Source organism: Stigmatopora argus, chromosome 4 (genome assembly GCF_051989625.1).
Source record: "Stigmatopora argus isolate UIUO_Sarg chromosome 4, RoL_Sarg_1.0, whole genome shotgun sequence".
Taxonomy (NCBI): Eukaryota; Metazoa; Chordata; class Actinopteri; order Syngnathiformes; family Syngnathidae; genus Stigmatopora; species Stigmatopora argus.
In genome coordinates this window covers 8,864,676-8,886,801 of record NC_135390.1, presented here as the reverse complement: position 1 = coordinate 8,886,801, position 22,126 = coordinate 8,864,676, and the positions used below count along the sequence as shown (strand labels likewise).

At 38.1% G+C, this 22,126-nt stretch overlaps 2 protein-coding genes across 5 annotated transcripts in view; both read right to left on the bottom strand.

Annotated features, from left to right (window-relative positions):
• LOC144072843 (protein MTSS 1-like) overlaps positions 1 to 13,407 on the bottom strand; it is a 40,248-nt gene extending 26,841 nt beyond the window's left edge. For all 4 annotated transcript variants that reach the window (XM_077598175.1, XM_077598178.1, XM_077598176.1 and 1 more), the window contains exons 1-4: positions 13,122 to 13,407; positions 12,889 to 13,009; positions 8,380 to 8,441; positions 2,498 to 2,571 (exon numbers count right to left, since the gene is read on the bottom strand). In XM_077598175.1, coding sequence (XP_077454301.1) covers positions 2,498 to 2,571; positions 8,380 to 8,441; positions 12,889 to 12,960 — 208 coding nt within the window. In that variant the 5' untranslated portion in view covers positions 12,961 to 13,009; positions 13,122 to 13,407. The remainder of the gene's footprint in view (positions 1 to 2,497; positions 2,572 to 8,379; positions 8,442 to 12,888; positions 13,010 to 13,121) is intronic.
• A 1,102-nt stretch (positions 13,408 to 14,509) lies between these two features.
• On the bottom strand, positions 14,510 to 21,040 carry mal2 (mal, T cell differentiation protein 2). Its single transcript, XM_077598526.1, has 4 exons — positions 20,738 to 21,040; positions 18,827 to 18,997; positions 15,913 to 16,113; positions 14,510 to 15,073 (listed from the first exon to the last, which is right to left on the bottom strand). The coding sequence occupies exons 1-4, from the start codon at positions 20,852 to 20,854 to the stop codon at positions 15,002 to 15,004; spliced, it is 561 nt and encodes a 186-aa protein (XP_077454652.1). The 5' UTR covers positions 20,855 to 21,040; the 3' UTR covers positions 14,510 to 15,001.
• Between the last annotated feature and the right edge of the window lie 1,086 nt (positions 21,041 to 22,126).

Below are 22,126 nucleotides of genomic sequence, written 5' to 3'. Positions count from 1 at the left end.
ACCATTCACCAATAACATTTTCTATTCTTCTAGGGTCATTCTGCAACAATGCCTGAACAAATGATGAAAAGAGGAAAAGTACTACCTTATTTGAAATCACAGTTAAAAGTTTTGTATTGAACCAGGATTGGCCATTTCTAGAGCGGATGTAAACATCAGGAAAGTTCGCTAGAGAAGGCAGAATTGCAATAATTTTATGGATTTTCCTGTACTTTCGAGTGCCACTGCTCTCCAGGCAAGCATGAAGTCTGAGCCAAGGTAGAACATTTTCCATCATACAAGAGTTGCACATGCATGTTTTTCATTGAAAATATTGATATAATAAGACAAAAAAATGAAGTGGTTATTTTTCTGCTCCATGTAGTCAATTTTCAATGCCTGTTTTACACAAAGCATTACTGGATTTGGTTTAAAATTACACAATCTGATATCATACCAAGTACAACACCCAACTAGAAAACAACAAAACACACGTAATCTAAAGCAAGACCCCCACCCCAATTTTCCCAGTACAAGCAACCAGAATGTCGATTGTTTGAGCTATAAGTTACTGCACTACTGTACTATCTAATAACTATATTTATATTTTAAAAGAAAATGCAGATATACACACTAAAGCACAATAAAGATCTTTTAAACTAGTAACAAAAATGATTCATTATTAAACTAAAATGAATTTTTATGCATATGAGGTCCGATTAAATTGAATTGTAATTCCAAAGATTATTAATGTACATATCTTACAATAGTGTACACACATTTGCTTTACACATTTCCAGTATTTACCACTAACTATTTGAAATCAGAGTTCAAAGAACCCATGAAGTCCTTTACAAAACAATAAATGTGTCTCAGCTTTCTGAACTCAACAGTACTATTGATAACAGTGCCAGAGTAATAGCTCTCATCTGAAATTCATTACAACTATAAACAAAACAGTCCGACGGTTGTCCCACTTTGGCAGACTCGATAAATCAATGTTTATAACATAAGACTCTACGCCTTCAACTACAGAGAGGGCAGATGGCTTTGAAAAATGATATATGTTGTGCTGATTTTCTGATCAAGTCTGATTTTCCACATCTGATAAAGTAACCCTAGCCTTGTACAGTTTGTAAAGTAACACGCATTGCGCTTCCACCACAACCTACAGTACGTGGCCTTGTTGTATTGTCTTTGTTTGACACGAAGCTGTTAAATTAATTTGGGCTAACTTGTGTTTTGTTTCAATATATTTTAGTTCTGGCTATTATCTGTCAACCATTAAGAGTATCGTAAATTTGATTCAACCACAGCAGGGTTATGACACAGTGATATAATACGGAATTGGTAATATTACCGCTGGCTAATGAGAACAAGCCAAGAGAACACAAAAAAAGCCACAGTAGGCTATGTACGGCTCATTTTGACGACCCAGTAGAAACTTATCTGATCCAAAGAGATGCTAATCAACGTCAAATATACAAGAGCAAGCTCACTTTACACACCCACACCTAACAATGTATAGTAGGGCAAAACATTGCTCTTGACTAAAAAAAAACCCTTTAGGGAGATCTATTATATGTACACGACAAAAACGCTTAAATCTAGATGCCAAGTAAGTAGTGTTTTTTGAGAAGTGACACTGTAGTTACACTATGGCTCACTTATTGCACATGGTACGGTAAATCAGACTACTAAATATTTCGCCCTAAAGGATGACTTAATATCACAGCTCTGGGGTCCTCGCTTCAAATCCAGGTCATGTCCACCTGTGTGGAGTTTGCATGCTCTCCCCGGGCTTGTGTGGGTTTCCTCCGGGTATTCCGGTTTCCTCCCACATTCCAAAATCTTGCATTCTAGCCTGATTGGACACTCTAAATTGCCCCTAGGTATGAATGTGAGTGTATATGGTCGTCCGTGTCCTTGTGCCCTGCGATCGGCTGGCCACCGCCTCTGGCCCGAAGTCAGCTGGGATAAGCTCCAGCACCCCCCGCAACCCTAATGAGGATAAAGCGGTTCAGAAAATGAGATGACATGAGGATTAATTAATATATTTTGTGGGTTGTGTGAAATTGGAGACAAAATTTCTCTTTCTCCCATCAGCTAATTTTATTTTGTTAAACTCTAAATCCCCTAAAGACGTCAAAAAAGATGGGGGTGCATGTAAACACATCAAACACATGCACAACCATAGGCAATGGGAAAGTGACAACAGAGCCAATGGAAAATTACAATTAAGTGATTGAAATGAAACAAGTCACTAAGCTCAGCATACTGATCAAGTCAAGACTGTTGTGAAGGAAACATTGTCCTTAAAGAACATCTCAAGAAACTGAAAAATGTTGTGTTTTCTTTACAATACTTTGCATAGTTCCTTATGAGGGGGTGGTTATGAGACTGTCAATTAACAACTGAAGTTATTTAAGTGCCAATTCTAGTCCAAAAAACACGGTAGTTTGTAGTTTCCTGAACCAAAGCACCTGCCAAATGGTACTGGCACAAATTTGATTCCTACCTCTTGAGTTGGTTGCTAGGTCAGCCACTTTCTGAAAGGCATCCAAGAAGGCAGCCAAGGCGACCACAGTGGCTCTAAAAGAGAAATAAAGGCTTTATTTACATAAACATTTTTTAAATTTCTATGGAAAAAAACATTCTACGTATTTTCCTGGCAATGTGTTGTTATTTACTGATTTTTTTACACTGTAAATTGAACCTGATTATGAATCACACCAATTAAATTTTACAAGAAAAATGTATTTATTTACTCATACATAAACCACACTGGACTATCAAAGGCAGGAGTCCGTAGTGTATTATGAGACACCAAGAGACATGCAACTTATTAGTGGGGCTCCAAACAAACAAAAATGAGCCTGTTTCCTGAAAATGTATTCAAAAAAAATAATAAATAAACTAGAAGCACACATTGATGATTTAAGGAATTTTATTATTTAAATAAACTAGTATAACATAAATAGGTGGGCGGCATGGTGAAAGACTGCGTAGCACGTCCCACTCATAGTTATGAAATTGAGTGTTCACTTGCAGCTCCACCCTTTCTGTGTGGAGTTTGCATGTTTTTCACCATACCTGCCTGGGCTTTCTTCAGCTACTCCAGCTTCCTCCTACATACCCAAAACATGCGTGGTAGACTGACTGGCTACTCCAAATTGTCCCTAGTTTTGTCTGTGTGTGAATGATTGTTTCTCAAAAGAGGCATAGAGCATTCGAGCGAGCATCACATAGTTGTGCGACAAAACACGATGGCTTTGAAATCAGCATGAGGTTGATTTAAGAGTGTACATGCATTGATTTCATCATTGTATAATGATATGTTTAAAGGTGTTATAACAAAAACTAACAACATACAGGCATACTATTATCTTTGCATTGTATTATATCATTTTGTGTATTACTTTCAAATGAGTGAACTGATTCTTATTGAATTGTGTGTGTGTGTGTGTGGTGATCTAGTATTTAAAGAGTCCAACCTGGTCAGTTAGTTGTTTACACTTTTTTTTTTCTAAATATTTGATCTAATTCAACAGTTTGGCTTCGTGCCATGCATGGAAGCATACTGATGGGCTACTTCAGACACAACTGCCCACTCATTATTAAGATCACAGGTTTCAACATGAAAGCCTCTTTTGTTGCCACCCGTGTGTGCACGTGCATTTAACAATTATCTGATCTTCAAGTAGACACTACAAATTATTTGTCATAAGAGCTGCAAAAACAGAGTGCCTGAATTTGTCACCACTTGTTTACCTCTGTCGTCCAACAGGAAACCTTCACATAGGCCTGGGCAATATGGAAAAAAAATCATTCATTCATTCATTCTTTTGTTTTCTGAACCGCTTAGGGTGTCCCCGGCCTGGTGCCCCTTGTTAGCTGGGATAGGCTCCAGCACCCTCTGTGACCTTTGTGAGGATAAGTGGTTCAGAAAATGAATGAATGAATGAATATATTTCCTGACATGAAGAACTAATTAACATTAATTTATTTTTACTGTATGTAATGTGTAAAGACAATGTCTAGACAATACCTATAATAGCAATTGAAATGTTCAGGTTTTGCTGGAACATTGTTTCCAAGGCATTGTTTTTGCTATTGCATTAAGACAGCTAAAAACGTGAACGGGAACTTCCATTCCCCATCGACAGTGAAATAGTGGGCCAAAAGCAGAAGGCTGACAATATCTGACAATGATACATTGAATGTCACTGCCACCATCTATTCTTGGTACAGCAGAAACTGGAATGTAGCTGTGGTTGATTTGGATCCTGGAAAGGGGGTGAATTTAACACCACCATCAGAGACACTAAATTCCAACTCTTTTGAGATGAGTATATACATTTCAACTGCAAGTTAGCAATTGCATGGATGTTATTCAATTAAATGCCTTCCTCATTTCTCAGTATCTGAGTTCAAACTGAGTTGATCGATATTTTGAGCCAGAGTGGGTGCTTATTTTTCCAAATGAAAACTAGTAACTAATTCTTAGTACATCTACTAGAATACAGCTGTGTCACACAGCAAACAGACCAAAGGAGCGCATGATTAGAAATCAGATAGGCTTTATTCTACCCCACACTACTTCTTTTGGTCTATGTTACACTCAAACCAAAATGGGAAAGAGGGGAAAAAATACCATTGCTGGACCCAAAATTGGGTGAACACTGTAATTGGTCGATTTCCTAGTTGCTTTGTGAGAGGGGTGCAGAGGGGATAAATTACAGAGTAGTGCCCTTAGGACATCATTACACACAGACATATGCCACAAGTACTGCTGGCTAGCCACTTATCCAGGCCAAAGTGGGAAGGTGGGCGTGTTTGGGATTTTACCGTGTGTGTGTGTCCCTCTATGTATTCCAGTCCTGCACCAGATTACAGAGCTCTATGGGTGGATAGGGTGTGGGGGTGGCTATGCTGTGGTCAAAACCACTACTTTTGCCAAATTGGAAGTGGCTACAGACAACATTAAAGCAGACCAAAAAGGCTGTATTGTGGTTTACCATTAGGAAAGGTAAGTAGCACACTCTTAACAATCACAGTAGCTACTAAGTGTGACGGATCCATTAAGACATGGCATCAATAAAGATGGCAAAACATCTGCATCAAACGGCTAAGAATAACTCCAGTAATCGGTGCAAATAGCAAAAGAGTCTTGACTATAAATATAACTGCAGTCCTGACTTGGTTTACCCACATCTAGGGGATATTCCTAATTATATGTAGCATTCTATTGGCCTAGTATGAGAGTGGTGTAGATACACAAAAATCAACGTCATATTTCAACACAATTTTAAAACATGAAAAGTCCAAATGCAGCTAAAGATCACCAAAGCTGGAATCACTTTAGTCCTTAAATCAAATCTACATTAAATGTATGTACAAAGCTCCCAACCTCCATCGACCCCTTTTCAGGAGTACCCTTGTCCCATTTCCGGAGTTTTTCCAGAGTGAATGCGATTCACGCAAAATCAATATAAAATGTAAAAATAAATAAATAACATAGGACAATTTAAATCAGGGGTAGGGAACCTAGGGCTCAGGAGCCACATGTGGCTCTTTTGATGGGCGCATATGGCTAACCTGTGATTTGAACTATGAAAACTGCTGGTGAGAGAGGGCACGAAAAGGAGCGTTATGTCGGTTAGCAACAGCGTAACAAAGAATTCAGAGACTTTAAAATTGGTGAAGCGACTAAAAAAGGCACACATTTTCATGTATGTTGACTTTTAAATTTTCTAATAAGCCAGTATGGCTCTCAAGGAATAACATTTAAAAAAATATTAATTGTTTATGGCTCTCTCCGTCGAAAAGGTTCCTGACCCCTGATTTCAATGAAACTGTTACCATGTTTTTACATTAATTGAAATATTGTGTAAATTTCTGTGAGGGTCTGGGTTTCTTTTTAGAAGTTTCATCCAAATTGCCATCCATTCTGTGCTTATCCCGAGCAGGCATATTGATAAGACTTACCAGTGCTGTGTACTACTACATCCTTTACAACAACCCCGGAAATAATAGGATTTGTTTCTAAACAAAGGTTTAGTGAGCCTTAATAATACTTACTTCCCTTATGAAAAAAAAAAATGAAAAGGAAAATGTTAAAGCGATATAGGCTACCTATGCAATCGATTCCGATTCGATTGCCACGCTGAAGTTGCACAAGACGAATCATTTGTCATAACTTGTAACTCGGATGATTCACAATGCATTCGTGTTACCGAATTGATCCGGTTTACAGTGCAGTTGAATGAAATGCGGAAGCGGTAGTGATGGTATGAATTGCGAGGCATTTAAATTGGAAATTTGCTACTTTTCTGAAATGGCTGCTTAAAAAAAATATAAGTGACAATTTTTGGGGCCTTTTTTTTACACACCTAGTGCTTTTCCACTCCTTGCTCAACATTACTTGCCCGCCATACCCACCTCACCTAGCCGGCTAACACAACTTCTATCATAATCAGGCAAATTTATGAATGCTCGCAAGCATGGCCAGATCGTTCTTGGCAGTATGCCACAAATAGTTCTGTCTAGAGCTGTTCTGCATGATTCCCTGGAAAGCTCACCTGCCTTTCGGCTCTGACCTGAAGCTGTGTCTCAGCATTGCTAGAACTAGTGTGCACTACTATCAACCACTCATCCAACTGGCCCCTACTACCCGTCCCTGCCTTCCCAGCAGTGCTGAGACGCCCCCGCCTGCTTCCAAATACCCTTACTTGCTTTCTGAAAATAAAGGTCATTACAAACTGTTCCCATTGGGGGTCCAGTCCAGTATTGTTCTGCCTGACAGGCAATGTTTAACTCATTCAAATGGTAGATACAGAATCACATGACACCAGCACCATAAACCAGATGTGTTGGGACTTGTGTGAGAACCGTAAAGCCGGAATTATTTGGAGTTGCGAGAGCAAGTGCATTCACTTCACTCTCTTTTCTGTTTCCAGTCAGCTATGAACCTCCGCCAACCAGTAGTTGGTCGTCTGAGTGGAAACATCCGTGTGTGTTAAACATCTCTGTGGTTACGCGGTGCGGAAATTTCTGTTAGCTCCAATGATAACTCCACTTTTGGTTTGACTTCAAACAACCTGTATTCTTTGGCTCTTGCATTGCACACAGCCCGTGGGAAGTGAAACTGCCCCCTAGTTGCGTGGCATGTAAAGACTCTTAGTGTAATTTAACTAAAGTTCGGCCAATGCGAAGAGGCGTAGTTGCTGAACACGTCGAGGATGAACAAATTGAGACTGCTACTGCAAATACAAAATGCAGCATAATATTGTTTGTTAAGCAATTTCATGGTAAGTTAGAAAAGAGTCTGTTCAGTTGCATGTTTGATTAAACATTTTTGTAAATTGGAATGTTACACGACACATTAATGCACTGCCCGCCCATCAACGCATTTTGCAAAATTTACAAGGTAGCGAGACATGTTTATTTGACTAATATTCTGAAAAGTTACCACTAGAGTTTTTCCATCCATTTTGATTTTATGCATGAAAGAGATGGGAATTAAAAAAAAACATTCCAATTCACCTTAAGGTTACAAAAAATAGATGAACATGAGCTATGAAAGAACTGCAAACAACTGTTTTAATATTTAGTTTGATGGAGCACAACAATTTGCAATAAAACTGTTAAAAACTCACTTCCCTGTTTAATTACAACTCCTCAGGTACCATGGTCCAAATGACCTTTTCACCAGAACAGCCAGTGGTCAGTTTGTTCGAACACTGACATACAATTTACTATCAAATATGTAGTCATTAGCAACAAGACACCAATTCCTGAGTTTGGGTATGGCTGGGTCACATATTTAATCCCAAAATTATGGCACCATTCGAATAGCATATCAGCATGAATCAGCCTAACCCTGAAAAACAGATGAATGAAATAGCGAGTGGCCTCAAGAAAGTATTGTTTAGTTCCTAAGCTTTTATACAGCTGTCACTATATATGAGTCTGTCCAGAAACATGTGGACACTTACACGGCAAGAGATCTGCCATGCACTGTTAATCAAAGAATATTCCAGACTGCAGGACAGCCAAAGTTACAGTTCTTGGAGAACAATAGCTTTTATCTGAGTTGTCATAAATTGTTTGTCCATTGACACGTGGCCACTTAAAGACAGCCAAGGGAAGTTGCCAGGACTGGGATGCATTGTTAGCAGGACACCGGCAGGAGTTGTGCAATTTATAGCCGTATACAAACAATTACGAATGAGAGATGGACAGGATGGAGAGAAACGATGTTTAGTGCTTCAGGCTTATTTAAACTTTCAATGCTGATTGGACTTTCTTGTGTCACTAATGCAGAGAAGGTATAAATTCAGCTCTTTGAAGTGACTGCCATCATAATCATACAAATTTGTTCTGTTAACAAAAGCTCACCTGAACTGTGATTGCAGTTTTCCAGCCTTGGTGATAAAGTCCTCCCAAATAGGGTAGCCACTCTGTAAGTAAGAGAAATGTAATGTCATAAACAAGAAAGATTTTCCAATTACCATAATTCCGTAACATTTGCTAAGATGCGGGAAAGGGGAAGGATGCAATGGGCTAACTAGTTTCAAAAATTATTTATTAAAATATTTTTTAATATGATACCTTAAACACATAATGCAACACCATTCAAAGATTTTTTTTACAACATTAATGAACGCAGATATTTACCATCATGTCCTGTAGGCTGCAAAAAGGGTCAATGGCTTCTTCGATTTTAATCCCTTCAGACCAATACTATTAATACTACATCATAATGAGCCTGGAACCAAATGGGACTCCAAATTACCTTAATTGAGGTCTCTGGCTCAAAATAGTTTCATCAAAGTTGCTTCATGAAAAGAATGGTGTTCATAGGAGCCTGCAGGCTACAAAGTGGATCTCAACAGTGAAACCGCAAAAGATAAAGAGAAAGGAGGGCTTGACCAAATGTTTTCCACTGATGTGTTACTCCTGCCAAGTGCCTTAGGAATGTTGTGTTATTCTGTCAAACATTACACCCAACGGTGACTCGGGCTCAATCCTGCCTCTGACTTCTACCTTTGTGAATTACATCACATATGTCCACTCTCCAAATTCATTAAATGCTAATATCGTTAATTGTGTTTTTGTGCCTTATATGTGAATTTTGAAATTATGATTGCACAATAGATGTTTAAACTTTACATGGCTGCTGGTAGATTAAGATAAAAGTTTAGCATTAGGAGAAAGGGATGGTGAATTGGTGGTTGTATTTTCAAGCTTAGATTGAGGCCAATGAAATCTGCTAAGCAAGTCAAAGTTTTATGAATACAAATAACATCATCAAGGGGAAATCCAATATTTAATTCATTATGTTTGGACACATTGGTTGTCTTCAATTGTGAGATGATGATGCACTGCTGTAACCCATAATAAGGCAAGGAGGAGGGAAAAAAGACGTATGTGTGCAAGATGATTAAAAACTTGGAACATGGATATTTGGATCGCTTGAAAGGACTGAAAAATGTTTTTAATAATATTTAACAACATTAGATGATGGAAAGTTGGACAAGTTAGCACTTCTGCCTTAAGTTTCAGGAGCTGCAAGTTCAAATCTGGGTTCCGGCCTTCCTATATTAAATTTGCTGTTTCTCTCTTTGCCTGTATGTTTTGCACTTGGGTTCCTCCCACATTCCATGAACATGCATGGTAGGTTAACAGATTACTCAAAATGTCATGATTGAATGTCAGTGTGAAAGGTTATGTGTTTGTTTTTGAACTGCAATTATCTGGGGACCAGTTATGGGTGCAGCTTGCCTTTTGCACGAAGTCATCAAGGAAGTCATCAAGAATAGATTCCAGCACAATTAGAAAAGATAAGCTCATTATGGAAGGATGAGGAAATATGTACATAGTATCTGATGAAAACAAATCTGGAAATGAAGGATGCACACTAGGGTTCTCAAATCTCATGCATCGCGTGTGCCTATACCACAGATTACATCTCTCACACCCCTTAGAAATATAAGTCGACCATTTTGATACCAAGGAACAAGGACATCTGTCAGTCTGCCTGCATGCATAATAGCAAAATATGCCATATATATTTGGACCAAATACACCAGTTTGGCGCCACCATAGCTCAGCATTGGGCAGCCCCTAGGCCACATGTGGCCTGCTGACCATTTCTGTGCCGCCCGGCATATGACCCTCAAAAATCAAATCGTAGGAGTATTCATTCTGCAAATGTATAACAAATGTGTTGCTTTTAATTTAAAAAGATGAACAGATATGCCTGTGCTCACGTTTTAAGCACTTGCCCACAGGATGCAGGCAGGAATTCCTAAAGAGAAAAGTTGGTAGCGATTTTCGTGCTTTCAACAATTCATGGTTGATTGCTGCCTGCACTCCGGTCAAATTGGATTGGACTTCTTTTGCTGTCAATGGCAGTGAAACAGGATGCTTTAACCAGCTTTCACAGTTCATTTGGATATGATATCTATCACTGTCAGTGAATGACTCATGAGCAACAAAATACTGTATTGGCCCGGATATAAGACGGTGTTTTATGCATTGGAATAAGACCAAAAAAGGGTTAGCCATTTTAAATTCGGGGTCTCGGTAGTCCAGAGTCGTATTGGCCTGAATATATGACGCTCCTGATTATAAGACGACCCCCTCTGTTTCAAGACTCAAGTTTGAAAAGACTTTTTGAACACCGTATTCAATTTTTATACAGAAAATAATGACAGTCCATCTGAAACAAATGATTTTAACAGTATATTTGAGAGAAAGAGCATGTTATTTTGCCTCATTCTAATCATATCTGAACATTTAAATATGTAAACTAAATGAATGGCTTCTGTTTTTTAAATGTAAATTAACCAATCTAATGTGATAAAATAACAACATTGCAATAACTGCATTAACCATTAAAGTGTTCAGCATTCGCTTTAAAGATATCTGGCACCATCAGAATTGTGAATGGGTATAATGTCCAGACCCGGAATTTAAGCCGACCAACACTTTTTTCCGTCTTATTTCAATGCAAAAAGCACCATCTTATATTCGGGCCAATTTGGTATATTGCCGTTCTTTCTGATGTAATTGCAGTTTAAATGTATCAAGTTCATTGCATTTTTATTTTTATTGTTGACAAAAATTATTTGATGATAATTATTATTATGGTTTTATCGCCCTGTTCTAATATATGTACATAATACATTATGTTCTGTTCTATATGTATATTTACACTACCAAAACAAACTTTGCTGAACAGAGAAAGAAAGAAAATTTCTAGTGACAGCAAAAAAGATAACTCAATTTGTTACATTGGTTTTTATACATTGGACATTATTTTGTCTATAAGTTTATTGATGTTAGACAAATATTTAAACATATGTTGCAACTTTATTTTGTGCTGCACAACATGCTGAAAACAGATGAACTACTAACTCATTTCCATGGCTAAATGTTGGGATAGCTTTGTTCAAATTGGGAATAACATACGGATGAGCTGTTTTTCTCTTCATAATACTTTTCCAAGGTATCAGATCGGGTGTTGGCAGATACTTAAAATCAGATGACTCAGACTCAAATTCACATGCAAAAACGATTGGGACACCGCTACTTATACATATGTTATATTTTGAAAAATATGTACCTATGTATAATGCACACGTACCAGAGAATCCATAGCTACACTGTTGGAACTTTATTTCTGAACTACAACATACTTTTCACTGAGATGTATCACTTCCAACATACTTGCTTGACATCAATTCCTATTCAGACAGGGCTTTGAAGGATAGAGTCATATGACTTTGTCCTTTGGACCCCTGGAATGTTTTTTAACTACCTGTTTAGTTGAGAATCCCTGAACTGGGGGGTCAAATTGAGCTGTCACTTTCAATGTGGGGGATAATGAAGATTAAAAAAAGAGGAAAAAAACAAAATAACACAAAGCATGCAGATAATTCAAAGATTCAAGGCTGATAGCAGTAACAATGTTGCCCATGAAACTAAACATCAGAGGTTAACATTTTTCAAATATCTGAGTAGGGTTTGGTAGCCAACGGATGTCTGGCCGTTGTGACCCCCCCAGGGTTACGAGTCAGCCCCTTGAGACCCCGGTGACATTGTCCCACTCCATTCTTTTGGACTAAATAGAGCAGCTGAGACAGTAGCTAATTGTCTATACAAGTCGTGTCTGTCAGTGAAAAAAGAAAAATTCACACCTGCCTTCCTCAAAATAGAACATCCGAATGAATAACCAGGAAAACAACACAATATCAATTTAGAGCAGGGGTCGGGAACCTTTTTGATGGAAAGAGCCATAAACAATTTATATTTTTTTAAATGTTAATCCTTGAGAGCCATGCTCTGAATTTAAAAGTCAACATACATGAAAATGTGTGCCTTTTTTAGTCACTTCACCAATTATAAAGTACAAAAAGTCTCTGAATTATTTTGACAACATTGTTACATTGTTGCTAATCAATGAGTAGCTATGTGAATATCCAAGCAGAAAGTGTAATGGAAAAAAATATGATTATAAGGCACTGGAGGTAGTGGCAATGCCATAATACTAACGTAGCGCTCCTATTCCTGCGCTTTCTCACCAGCAGTTTCCATAGTTTACCTCCCAGGTTAGTGGAGAGCCATATGCACCAATCAAAAGAGCCATGTATGGCTCCAGAGCCATAGTTTCCTACCCCTGATTTAGAGCAATGGTTTGACAAAAAAAACAGCAACAATTACTTAACTATTATAGAGTAATGTGAGGAGTGTGGAACTCTTAAAACCAAAAATCCAAAAAGTAAGCCAATTATACACGCTTATTTCCATTAAGTTAAACTCCCAGCATTGAAATACGTGAATTTCACAGGAACCACTGAGAACTTTTTGGGAAACTTACTGGATGAAACCCGTTAATCTTACCTTCATGTCTCCGATAAGAGTTTGGAAGAGTCCCCCAAGTGCACTGCAGTCTTTTTCGATAACAGTCTCCATTTTTCAGAGGACCCCCTCTCCAAGTGGTCGCCCGACTTCAGGTCGCCACCTCCAAGATTCAGGGGGAGGAGGGGGGACAACACGTAAATAAAAGTTACGCTAAAAAAATGCTACAATAATTCGTTCTTTGGCTTCAATTGAATAACAAAAGATGTTTCTACCTCCGAGTAATGAAGAGAAAAAAAAGGCGTTTGAGGTTGCTCCCGGTGCACCGTTCACCTAGAAGCTGTTGGAACGAGAGTGAAATTTAACTCCCAATCTTCTCAACGCCGTCGGCATCATAGTCATTTAAGACAAAAATTAAAAAAAAAGTTAAATCGAAACTAGTGACCCGGTGAGTATATTGAGTATATTGACATGTAACCAGGTGAAAGAGTCGCGAGTATCTTTTCTTTCCAAACACAGACGATAAGTGCGTGGGTGAACGGACACATAGTGCGAAAACATACCAAGCGTGCACCAACACAGGAAAAGTGCTTCCGGTTAACTTTTGGGAAGAAAAGTAAGAGCAGTGAAACGGAAACGTCCGTACATGGTCCATGAAAGACAAACTAGATGCAGCGAATCCATCAAATCAACAATAGTTATATTATAGATGACAATATATTTGAATACATACATAAGAATTGGGGGGAAAGTACATCTTTAAAATCACGGCTCTAATATGTAGGCTCGCCATTTCCTGTGTTCGCAGAGGCCAGCAAATTAAAAGCAGCACAGCACGATCATTTGTTTGGAGAAAAAAAACAAGTATAATTTTAAAAATCAGTTTATTTTCTCTTTCGTTATACTTGCTGGTGAATTTGCACAAGAGAGTGCTACAATTGAAAAACAAAACATGTATTGTATACTATCAGTGACATCTAGTGACTGAAGTTTAAATGACAACAGGTATTTTCTTCCTATAGAAAGGCTTTGTATGTACTATATTATGTATGCCTCTCGAGTGCAACCTCCTTTATAAATAACATTAATTCATTTCCGTTCTGCTTATACTAACAAGGGTCGCGGGGGTGCTGAAGCTCACTCCAGCCAACTTTGGTCAGTAGATAGACCACACCCTGAATTGGCTGCCAACCAATCGCAGGGTACATTGAGATAAGTATGTTGGCGTCACAGTTCTGGTGTCTTGGGTTCAAATCCAGGTCGGTCCACCTGTGTGGAGTTTGCATAATCTCCCCAGAACCACTTATCCTGACAAGGGTCGTGGAGGGTGCTGGGGCCTATCCCTGCTGACTTCGGGCACGAGGCGGGAGACAACCTTGAATTGGTGGTCAGCCAATCACAGGGCACGAGAAGATGTACAATCATTCATGCTCCCACTCATACCTAGGGGCAATTTAGAGTGTTCAACCAGCCTACCATGCATGTTTTTGGAATGTGGGAGGAAACCAAAGTATTCAGAGAAAACCAACGCAAACCCGGGGAGAACACTCAAACTCCACACAGGAGGACTGACCTGGGATCAAACCCAGAACTAACCACTCACCCACCAGCCCGCTTACTACACATACCTATAATTTGATGGAAAAAAATCTTAAAGGCAAACTAATATTTGTAGGTTTGAGTATTTAATTATTTGGATACACGATGATGATAACAACGATGTACCTAATGTTTCAGTTCGCTAAATGACTTGACTGTATGGGTTAATATAGGCTAATAAAATAACACAGGAAGTTACAAAGTATATGACATCTCATGACATAGTTTTGAAATTGGGAAATATTTGCTTCAGTGAGGATGTGATCCAGTAAAATAAGGAAGTTGCCAATGAAAAAAATGTTGCATAAGCATCACTAACATTACATATTGTACATGAGAAAATTACCGTAACAATTTCAACATTTCTAAGGTTGTTTCATCCACTCAGTGCTCAACATATTTGGGAGGTTTAATGACCCCAGAAAAGTCACTGGCCATTATTCAGTTAGTCGTTGTTCATACTTGAAATAAACCATTCCAATTCCGCCCAAAAAAGCAGCGTGTTCTATATTGAATGTTGGTGGAGATCTCTTGCAAAATGAGTTTGAGTTTCACGTTAGATTCTCCATCTCCTGAAGGCCATCACCAGACTGCAGCTGTAGCATAGTGTCACCACAAATGCAAATATCTGTGTAAAAAAACAAAGAAAAGGTGGAGAAAGTATGCATTAAAAATATGTTGGGTAGTGTTGCTTTCAAAAAAGATCCTATTTAGATTACTCTTAAAAATGATCATGTGAAATGGTAATCAGCCCCATCAATTTTCTTCAGAACTTAACCTAATTTCTGGTGGTTGAGCTTTGGACTTTTCACCAGTCAACACACAAATTATCAAACCAACAATTCACACTTGTCGACACCCTTTTGAACAAAGTTAATTCTCCTTGCACTGATACTGATACACTTTCACTGATAAGCAGTATAAAAATATTACACAACGTTAGATTAGGGCATGTGTACGACGTTGTGACTGTATAAGGCACATGTGTCAAAGTGGCGGCCCGGAGGCCAAATCTGGCCCGCCGCATCATTTTGAGTGGAAAGTAAATCATGAGTGCCGACTTTCTGTTTTTGGATCAAATTAAAATGAAGAGTAAAGATGTATAATAAATATCCTGATTTTCCCCCTTTTAAATAAATAATTGTAATTTTTTAATCCATTTTTTTCTGTGTTTTTAGTTCAAAAATCATTTTGTAAAATCTAAAAATATATTTAAAAAAAGCTAAAATAAACTTTGTTTTAGATCTATAAAAAACTGAATATTCAGGGCTTTTAATCCAGTTCTTTTTAATCCATCTATTAAAAAAATCTAAATATTATATCTAAAATGGTGAAATCAAGTTGACGTTAAAGCGGCCCGCGAACCAACCCGATTCTGACAACCTTGGTATAAGGTATAAAGGCAATATTATATGGTCAACAGTCAAAACACAAATGAAGAAATGTTTTCAAAAGAATTTTACTCACTGTGGCCACGACATTAATATTGTATTGGTTGCCAGTCAGTACAGTGAACACATTGCCACGAGGGTAGTGTATACACATTACAGCTCCGGTGCTGTTTGGTAGAGGTGTGATGATGGCTCCCCCGTTGGCTGATGTCACTGCCGCCTCCAGCACGAAGGCAGCAAAATAAAAAAGCAAGGCTAGGAAATGGTAAAAAACATCCTGTAAAAAACAAAAAACAAAAAAACAGATGCTGTGTTACAAGCTGGCTTGTAAGTAAATAAACTTATTTACCCTCAAAGGCCCCAGTGATTTTAGGGATACATTCGAACTGATGAAGAGAATACATTTTCACCAATCTGGTGTCTTAAAAGTATAATAACTTGATGTCAGTCAGGTGCTGTATGTCTCATCTCATTTTCTAAACCGCTTTATCCTCATTAGGGTCACGGGGGGTGCTGGAGCCAATCCCAGCTGTCTCCGGGCCAGAGGTGGGGGACAACACCCTGAATTGGTGGCCAGCCAATCGCAGGGCACAAGGAGACGGACAACCATGCACACCCGCACCCATACTTAGGGGCAATTTGGAGTGTCCAATCAGCCTACCATGCATGTTTTTGGAATGTGGGAGGAAACCGGAGTACCCGGACGAAACCCACGCAAGCCCAGGGACAACATGCAAATTCCACAAAGATGGACATGACCTGGATTTGAACCCAGGACACCGGAGCTGTGAGGCTGACGCGCTAACCACTCTCCCCACCGGTGCTGTAAGTTTAAAAAATGAAAATTAAAAAAAAGTAGTAATTGGTTAAAGTGCTGCTCATTTATTTTCTGTTGTCAGTCAGGCCGATTATCGGGGCCGATATTTGGCAATTTGATGGTAATTGGATGCAGATTTAAAAATAAATTATCACATCTCATGCTAAAGAATATACAATATATATGGTCATATAATGCTTACAAACATTTAATTATTTATACTCTGCTGAATTTGTTAGTAAGGATGCCGGTGTTGCCAATTTGGTTTAATTATCTGTATGCATGGATCGTGGTAGTGAGTGTAAAAATCAGAAATGGGCCACATTGTTAAGATAAAAATTAGGATTCTCCTCAATCAGGATTGGATTTTTTTTGTTTGAGGTGATAAACATGCAGTTTCTAAAGATTTGCAGAGTTAATAGGTCAAACTGTCTCAGAGTGCTGTACTGTCAACATCTTGCTACTACAAACATGGCAAAAAGATGAGGGCATATTAAAACTTCAAAAAGGTTTGCTATGGCATTAGAGAGAGAATGTGTGTTGTTTAGTTTGTGTTGTCTATTCTATTAGGCTGGTGGAATAATAACAGCCAGGCCTTTGTTGTGTTCTGGTGTGAGCTCACTATCCTTGTCCTTCATTGTTCTGTTGAATACAAGCAACACATGCTTGGTTTCGCCTGGGAATAAAGCTTTGTGCAAACTTAACTGATAGTACTACAGGTTCATGGGATGTGCATGCCTTTTTAACAACCACTATTTGCTGCAGTCATATGTGGGATCTGCTCTTAGTGTGTGTTTTTTGTTAGACGACCAGATGACTTTAGTTTGCTCAAATTCGAGCTTCTGTTGTAAATCCTGAACCTAATGGCAAGTGATGACAAACAGCTATGAAGAAATCCCCTGTTTTTGTGAGCGCTATTGTACTCCTTTGAATTCATTATTGTGGTAAATCCTAGATAGCTACAGTATTAAAATGCCACTAAGCAGTGTGATCAGGAAGTTTAAATGGGGACTTTAAGATTTCAATTATTCAGTGGTGAGGCTTTCTCTGGTAGACCAAACACTCTGATCTACATTTACAGGCTAAATTCTAATATTCTTCTAGGAAATTGTATCCATTTCATTCCAATCTCTCATCATTTTGTCAGGTTTATCTGCACCTCACCCATTCCATTCGGATTTTTTTTTATTTTGTTGCTGCAATGTTGAATTCTGCCGGGCTATACACAGAATCAGCAACACTGGCAGATGTTACTTAAACTGCATTTGCAAAGGGACTGTTTCTTCAACCAATTAGTGTTCAAATTCACCACATATGGCCAAAATCTTATTTCTTTATTTTTCATCCTTTAATCGTTATGCTAAAAGCAAAAATAATTACAGTCTATTTTGATGAGCAATTTTTTTGCCGCAATATAGTACATGCATTATTATAATCAATGGCCGATTAAGTGGAGAAAGCTCTGATAAGACTATGATAAAATGGAACACCAGTTCTAATCCTGATGCTGGTTAAAATGGGGAGTCATGATCAGAATCTGTTTTATCACTTTGGTTTTAACCTCCTATGACCTGGCGTCCACATGTGGACATCATTTTTCTCAGAAGCTACATCATGTAAAACGATAATTCTGTGTTTTTACACTCATCAGCTCCCAATTAGCCTACATATCAAAGAGAAAACAAAAATACATGCCTTGCAAGAGTCTGGGTCTTAGGAGGTTAAGTTTTGGGCCAGAATGATTCACATTTGCGTGGGGAAATTGAAAAAGCGACCGGGCTCACATTGAATTTCTCTGAGTACTCCAGTTTCCTCCCACAACCCAAACATATGCATGGTAGGCTGGTTGAACACTCTAAATTGAGCATAAATGGTTGTCCGTCTCCTTGTGCCCTGGGATTTGGGATTTTTGTTTTATTGTTGCCACGGTTTTTAACTACATTACAATGTACACAATAATGCTGTAAATGCTGTTGAATATGCCTACAGGACCAGATCTATTTAACTAAATTTCCCACTAGAATATTGTGGATGATATTGTTTCCATTAAATTAATTTTCAATTATATTTTTCCACATAGTTTAGACAAAATCACAGCCAGAAATGTCAATGATTTGATGTTTACATGACCACTCAAATGAACAAATTTGCTATAGGCTCAAATGTTACTTACCAAAAAGTTCCAATCAATACTGATTCGGTCAGCCAGGCCAGTGATGAGGAATGTTAGATAGGCGAAGGAGAGGAAGAATGCAGTTACAGACACAAACATCACCCACCCTTGCAGTAAAGGGACAGGCACATTGGAGGATGCCACCAGAATCCATACTAAACCACCAAATACCTGGAGACACAAAGCATCAATACTACATCAACACATGACACTATTTGTCTACATTTCAAATTACTCTCTTATACAATGCAGTTGCTACATACTTTGTGGTAGATATTTGGTACTGAACCATGTTAACCATACCTTCTCACCACTCGAACTGCTCACAAATGAACCCAAAACACCAATAGAAATGGCTTAAATCACGTAAGACATCTGTTCGTTTATCGTTTCAAAAAATGTCTAAATGGTTTACCAAGTGTGCTCAGCTTTTTTGGTGTAAGGGTAATGTGCTGTGTAGCACTGATATTAACAGATGGCTAACAATGAAAAAAGCGGAGAACAAAAATGTGATGATAATCGAGTCATACATGCTTCTCATGCTGACAAAGTAGGATATGATCTGGCAAACAAGATAATTACGGCATTAACGCAAATGATTGTTACTACTATTATGTATGAATATATATGTATATATATATATATATATATATATATATATATATATATATATATATATATATTCATATATTTATATAGTATTTACATACTATATAAAGGCAAACACACATATTAGGGGTGGGGCTCTATTAAAACAAAAACCTAACTTAACTACTGCATGTTATAAATAATAGATCGTATTCATACAGCTCTGCGGCGTCGTTTGGAGGTTGATGAAATCGATCTCTGCTTATGTTGGATGGTCGCTTTCTGTTGATTAGTCGGCCCGTCTACCTTTAAACGGGCCCCCAAGTCTCACAGCTGTCCTAGGACAGCTTCGGGAACCCCCAGGAGGAGGAGCTGTATATAAAGATGCTGGGGAATGGGAAGTAGTGGCTTTTTTCCCCTCAAGCTACTGTTTCTGCCCCAGCCTTAAGTGAGCGGTAGGTGATGTTATGATATACACATACATACGCACCGATTGTATTTACCACAGTTGTGACTTCATCAATTCATATTCAAAAACAAAAAAGCGGTTTAACTTTCATTTAGGTTTTGTCATACTTATATGACTGCATTGCAAGTGCTACATAAATAATACTTCTTTTAGGAAAGGTTTATTTATGGTGTCTCTTTGAGGTCTTTTATGTCTCAAAAATTGCCATTGTGAAATTGTTGGGAAATGAGAACAAGGCCAACCAGTGTCAAGGGGTGAATGGTGTTCAACCTTCCACGTACAGTCAAAGCATTGTTTATTGAAAACCTCCTAACTGTCACCCAGAATGACTACTTTGTAGGAGTAACTTTCAACCAGTTCTTGTATTGGAGCTTTCAAATTACGATAATAAGAGGTTAGTTATTTCATATTTTTAATTTTTGTTGGCCCGAACATGTTTACTACACACATTTTCTTATATCTACGTATTAAGTAAGGGCACGTTTCTTATGAAACTACATCTAAAATGTAAACAAGGAATGAATGAGTTCTAATATAAAGATAAATGATTTATAGTAAAAATAAACAAAAGCTCATGGGTGTCATGGACCGTGAGATCACCTTGCAGTTCTAAAGGTCGTCAAGGGAGAGACCATGAGGTTGTTATACTCTGCTGCCATAAATACATTTTAAATAATTATACTACACCTGAGTTCCTCATTATGTTTTTATTAAATCCAACCATTTTATTATGGACCAATCAATTCAGTTGAGTAAAATTATTTGCATGTAACATTTTAAAATAATGTACTGTAATTCAATGAACCACTGAACTTTATTAGTGCAATCCCCCAGAAAGAAAAAAATAAACTTACTATTTCCAAACAGATCAGTGCTCCAGAGTAAGTCCTCAATACTTCCAGTCCCAATGGCAGCGAAATTGTGGGCGCTGAGAAGGAGGTGGCAGCAGGATTGGTGGCCGGATCCGACATCTCTCCGTCCGCCGCTCTCTGCTCCCTTTCTCGACCTCCTCCCAGGTTCTCTCACCCCCCCAGGAAAGCCACTGGAACAAAGGACAGGAGTCGGATAGGAAATTCCTCCCGAGTCATGTGTCCCTTTCTGAACAGAACAGGTAAGACAGGTGCACCGGCCACTCCTTTGGGGCCATGATGCTGCGTTCAATGACATTACGGATTTAGAACGTTTTAGCTATGAAGACCTGGGATTTATATGAAATCATTTAAAACGTTTAATAGCAAGTAGTCACTGCATTTTTGTTATAAAAAACCCATAAACATTTGTTTTGAGTTATTAGGTTCACAGTGATAACATTTGCAATGCAAGTGTGGCCTATGTGAAAATGTGATGTCCACATATTTGGACCTTGGTCGTAATCACATTTGAAAGATTAAAAAAAAATATTTATAATTTTTTTCTTAATTAATACAAATGCTACTGAAAATTAATATTAATTTATACCGCGAGGATGGAGGCAGACCAGTGGGCCAGTAGTTAGCATGCTGGCCTCACAGTTCTGGGTCGAGGGTTTGATCCCAGGTGGGTCCTCACTATGTGGAGTTTGCATGTTCTCCCCGGGCTTGCGTGGGTTTTCTCCGGGTATATATATATTAATTACAATCCTGGAAATGTCTATGATTTATATGTAAAATATATATATATATATATATATATATATATATATATATATATATATATATATATATATATATATATATATATATATATTCATTCACTTTATACGCAGTTCCGAAGTTGAGGGTGTAGATCTGGGCTCTGGCTTTCTTCTGTGTAATTTCCGTTGTTCTTGCATGGAGTTATCTGCACTCCACATATGAGATTAATTAAGGACTTTTATTTCCGTAGGTGTGACTGTGTTGGTACACTTATTCAATGTGGTCAAAGCGGTTGACTATTGCCTCAGGTCCTCCTGTGTGGAGTTCATGTTGGTTGTTTCTTCCAGATGGTTCTTTTCTCATTACCAAAACCAGCATCTCAGGTTAATTGTGAACTTTAAATTTTATATAGTCATTAGCATGTGTGACTGGTTGTTTGTTTAGTCTACATCTGTTTCTGAGCAGTATTGCCCAAATCAGAGCAACACTATGTGTTATGCTGTAAATTTTAGTGTTTCCACCCATCCAAATATAATTTAAAACATTCAATTGTAATTTTGTGATCTCCCATCACAATTAAAAGCAACAGTTCTGCTCATGACCATCCAGTTAAAAACTCACTCATTACAT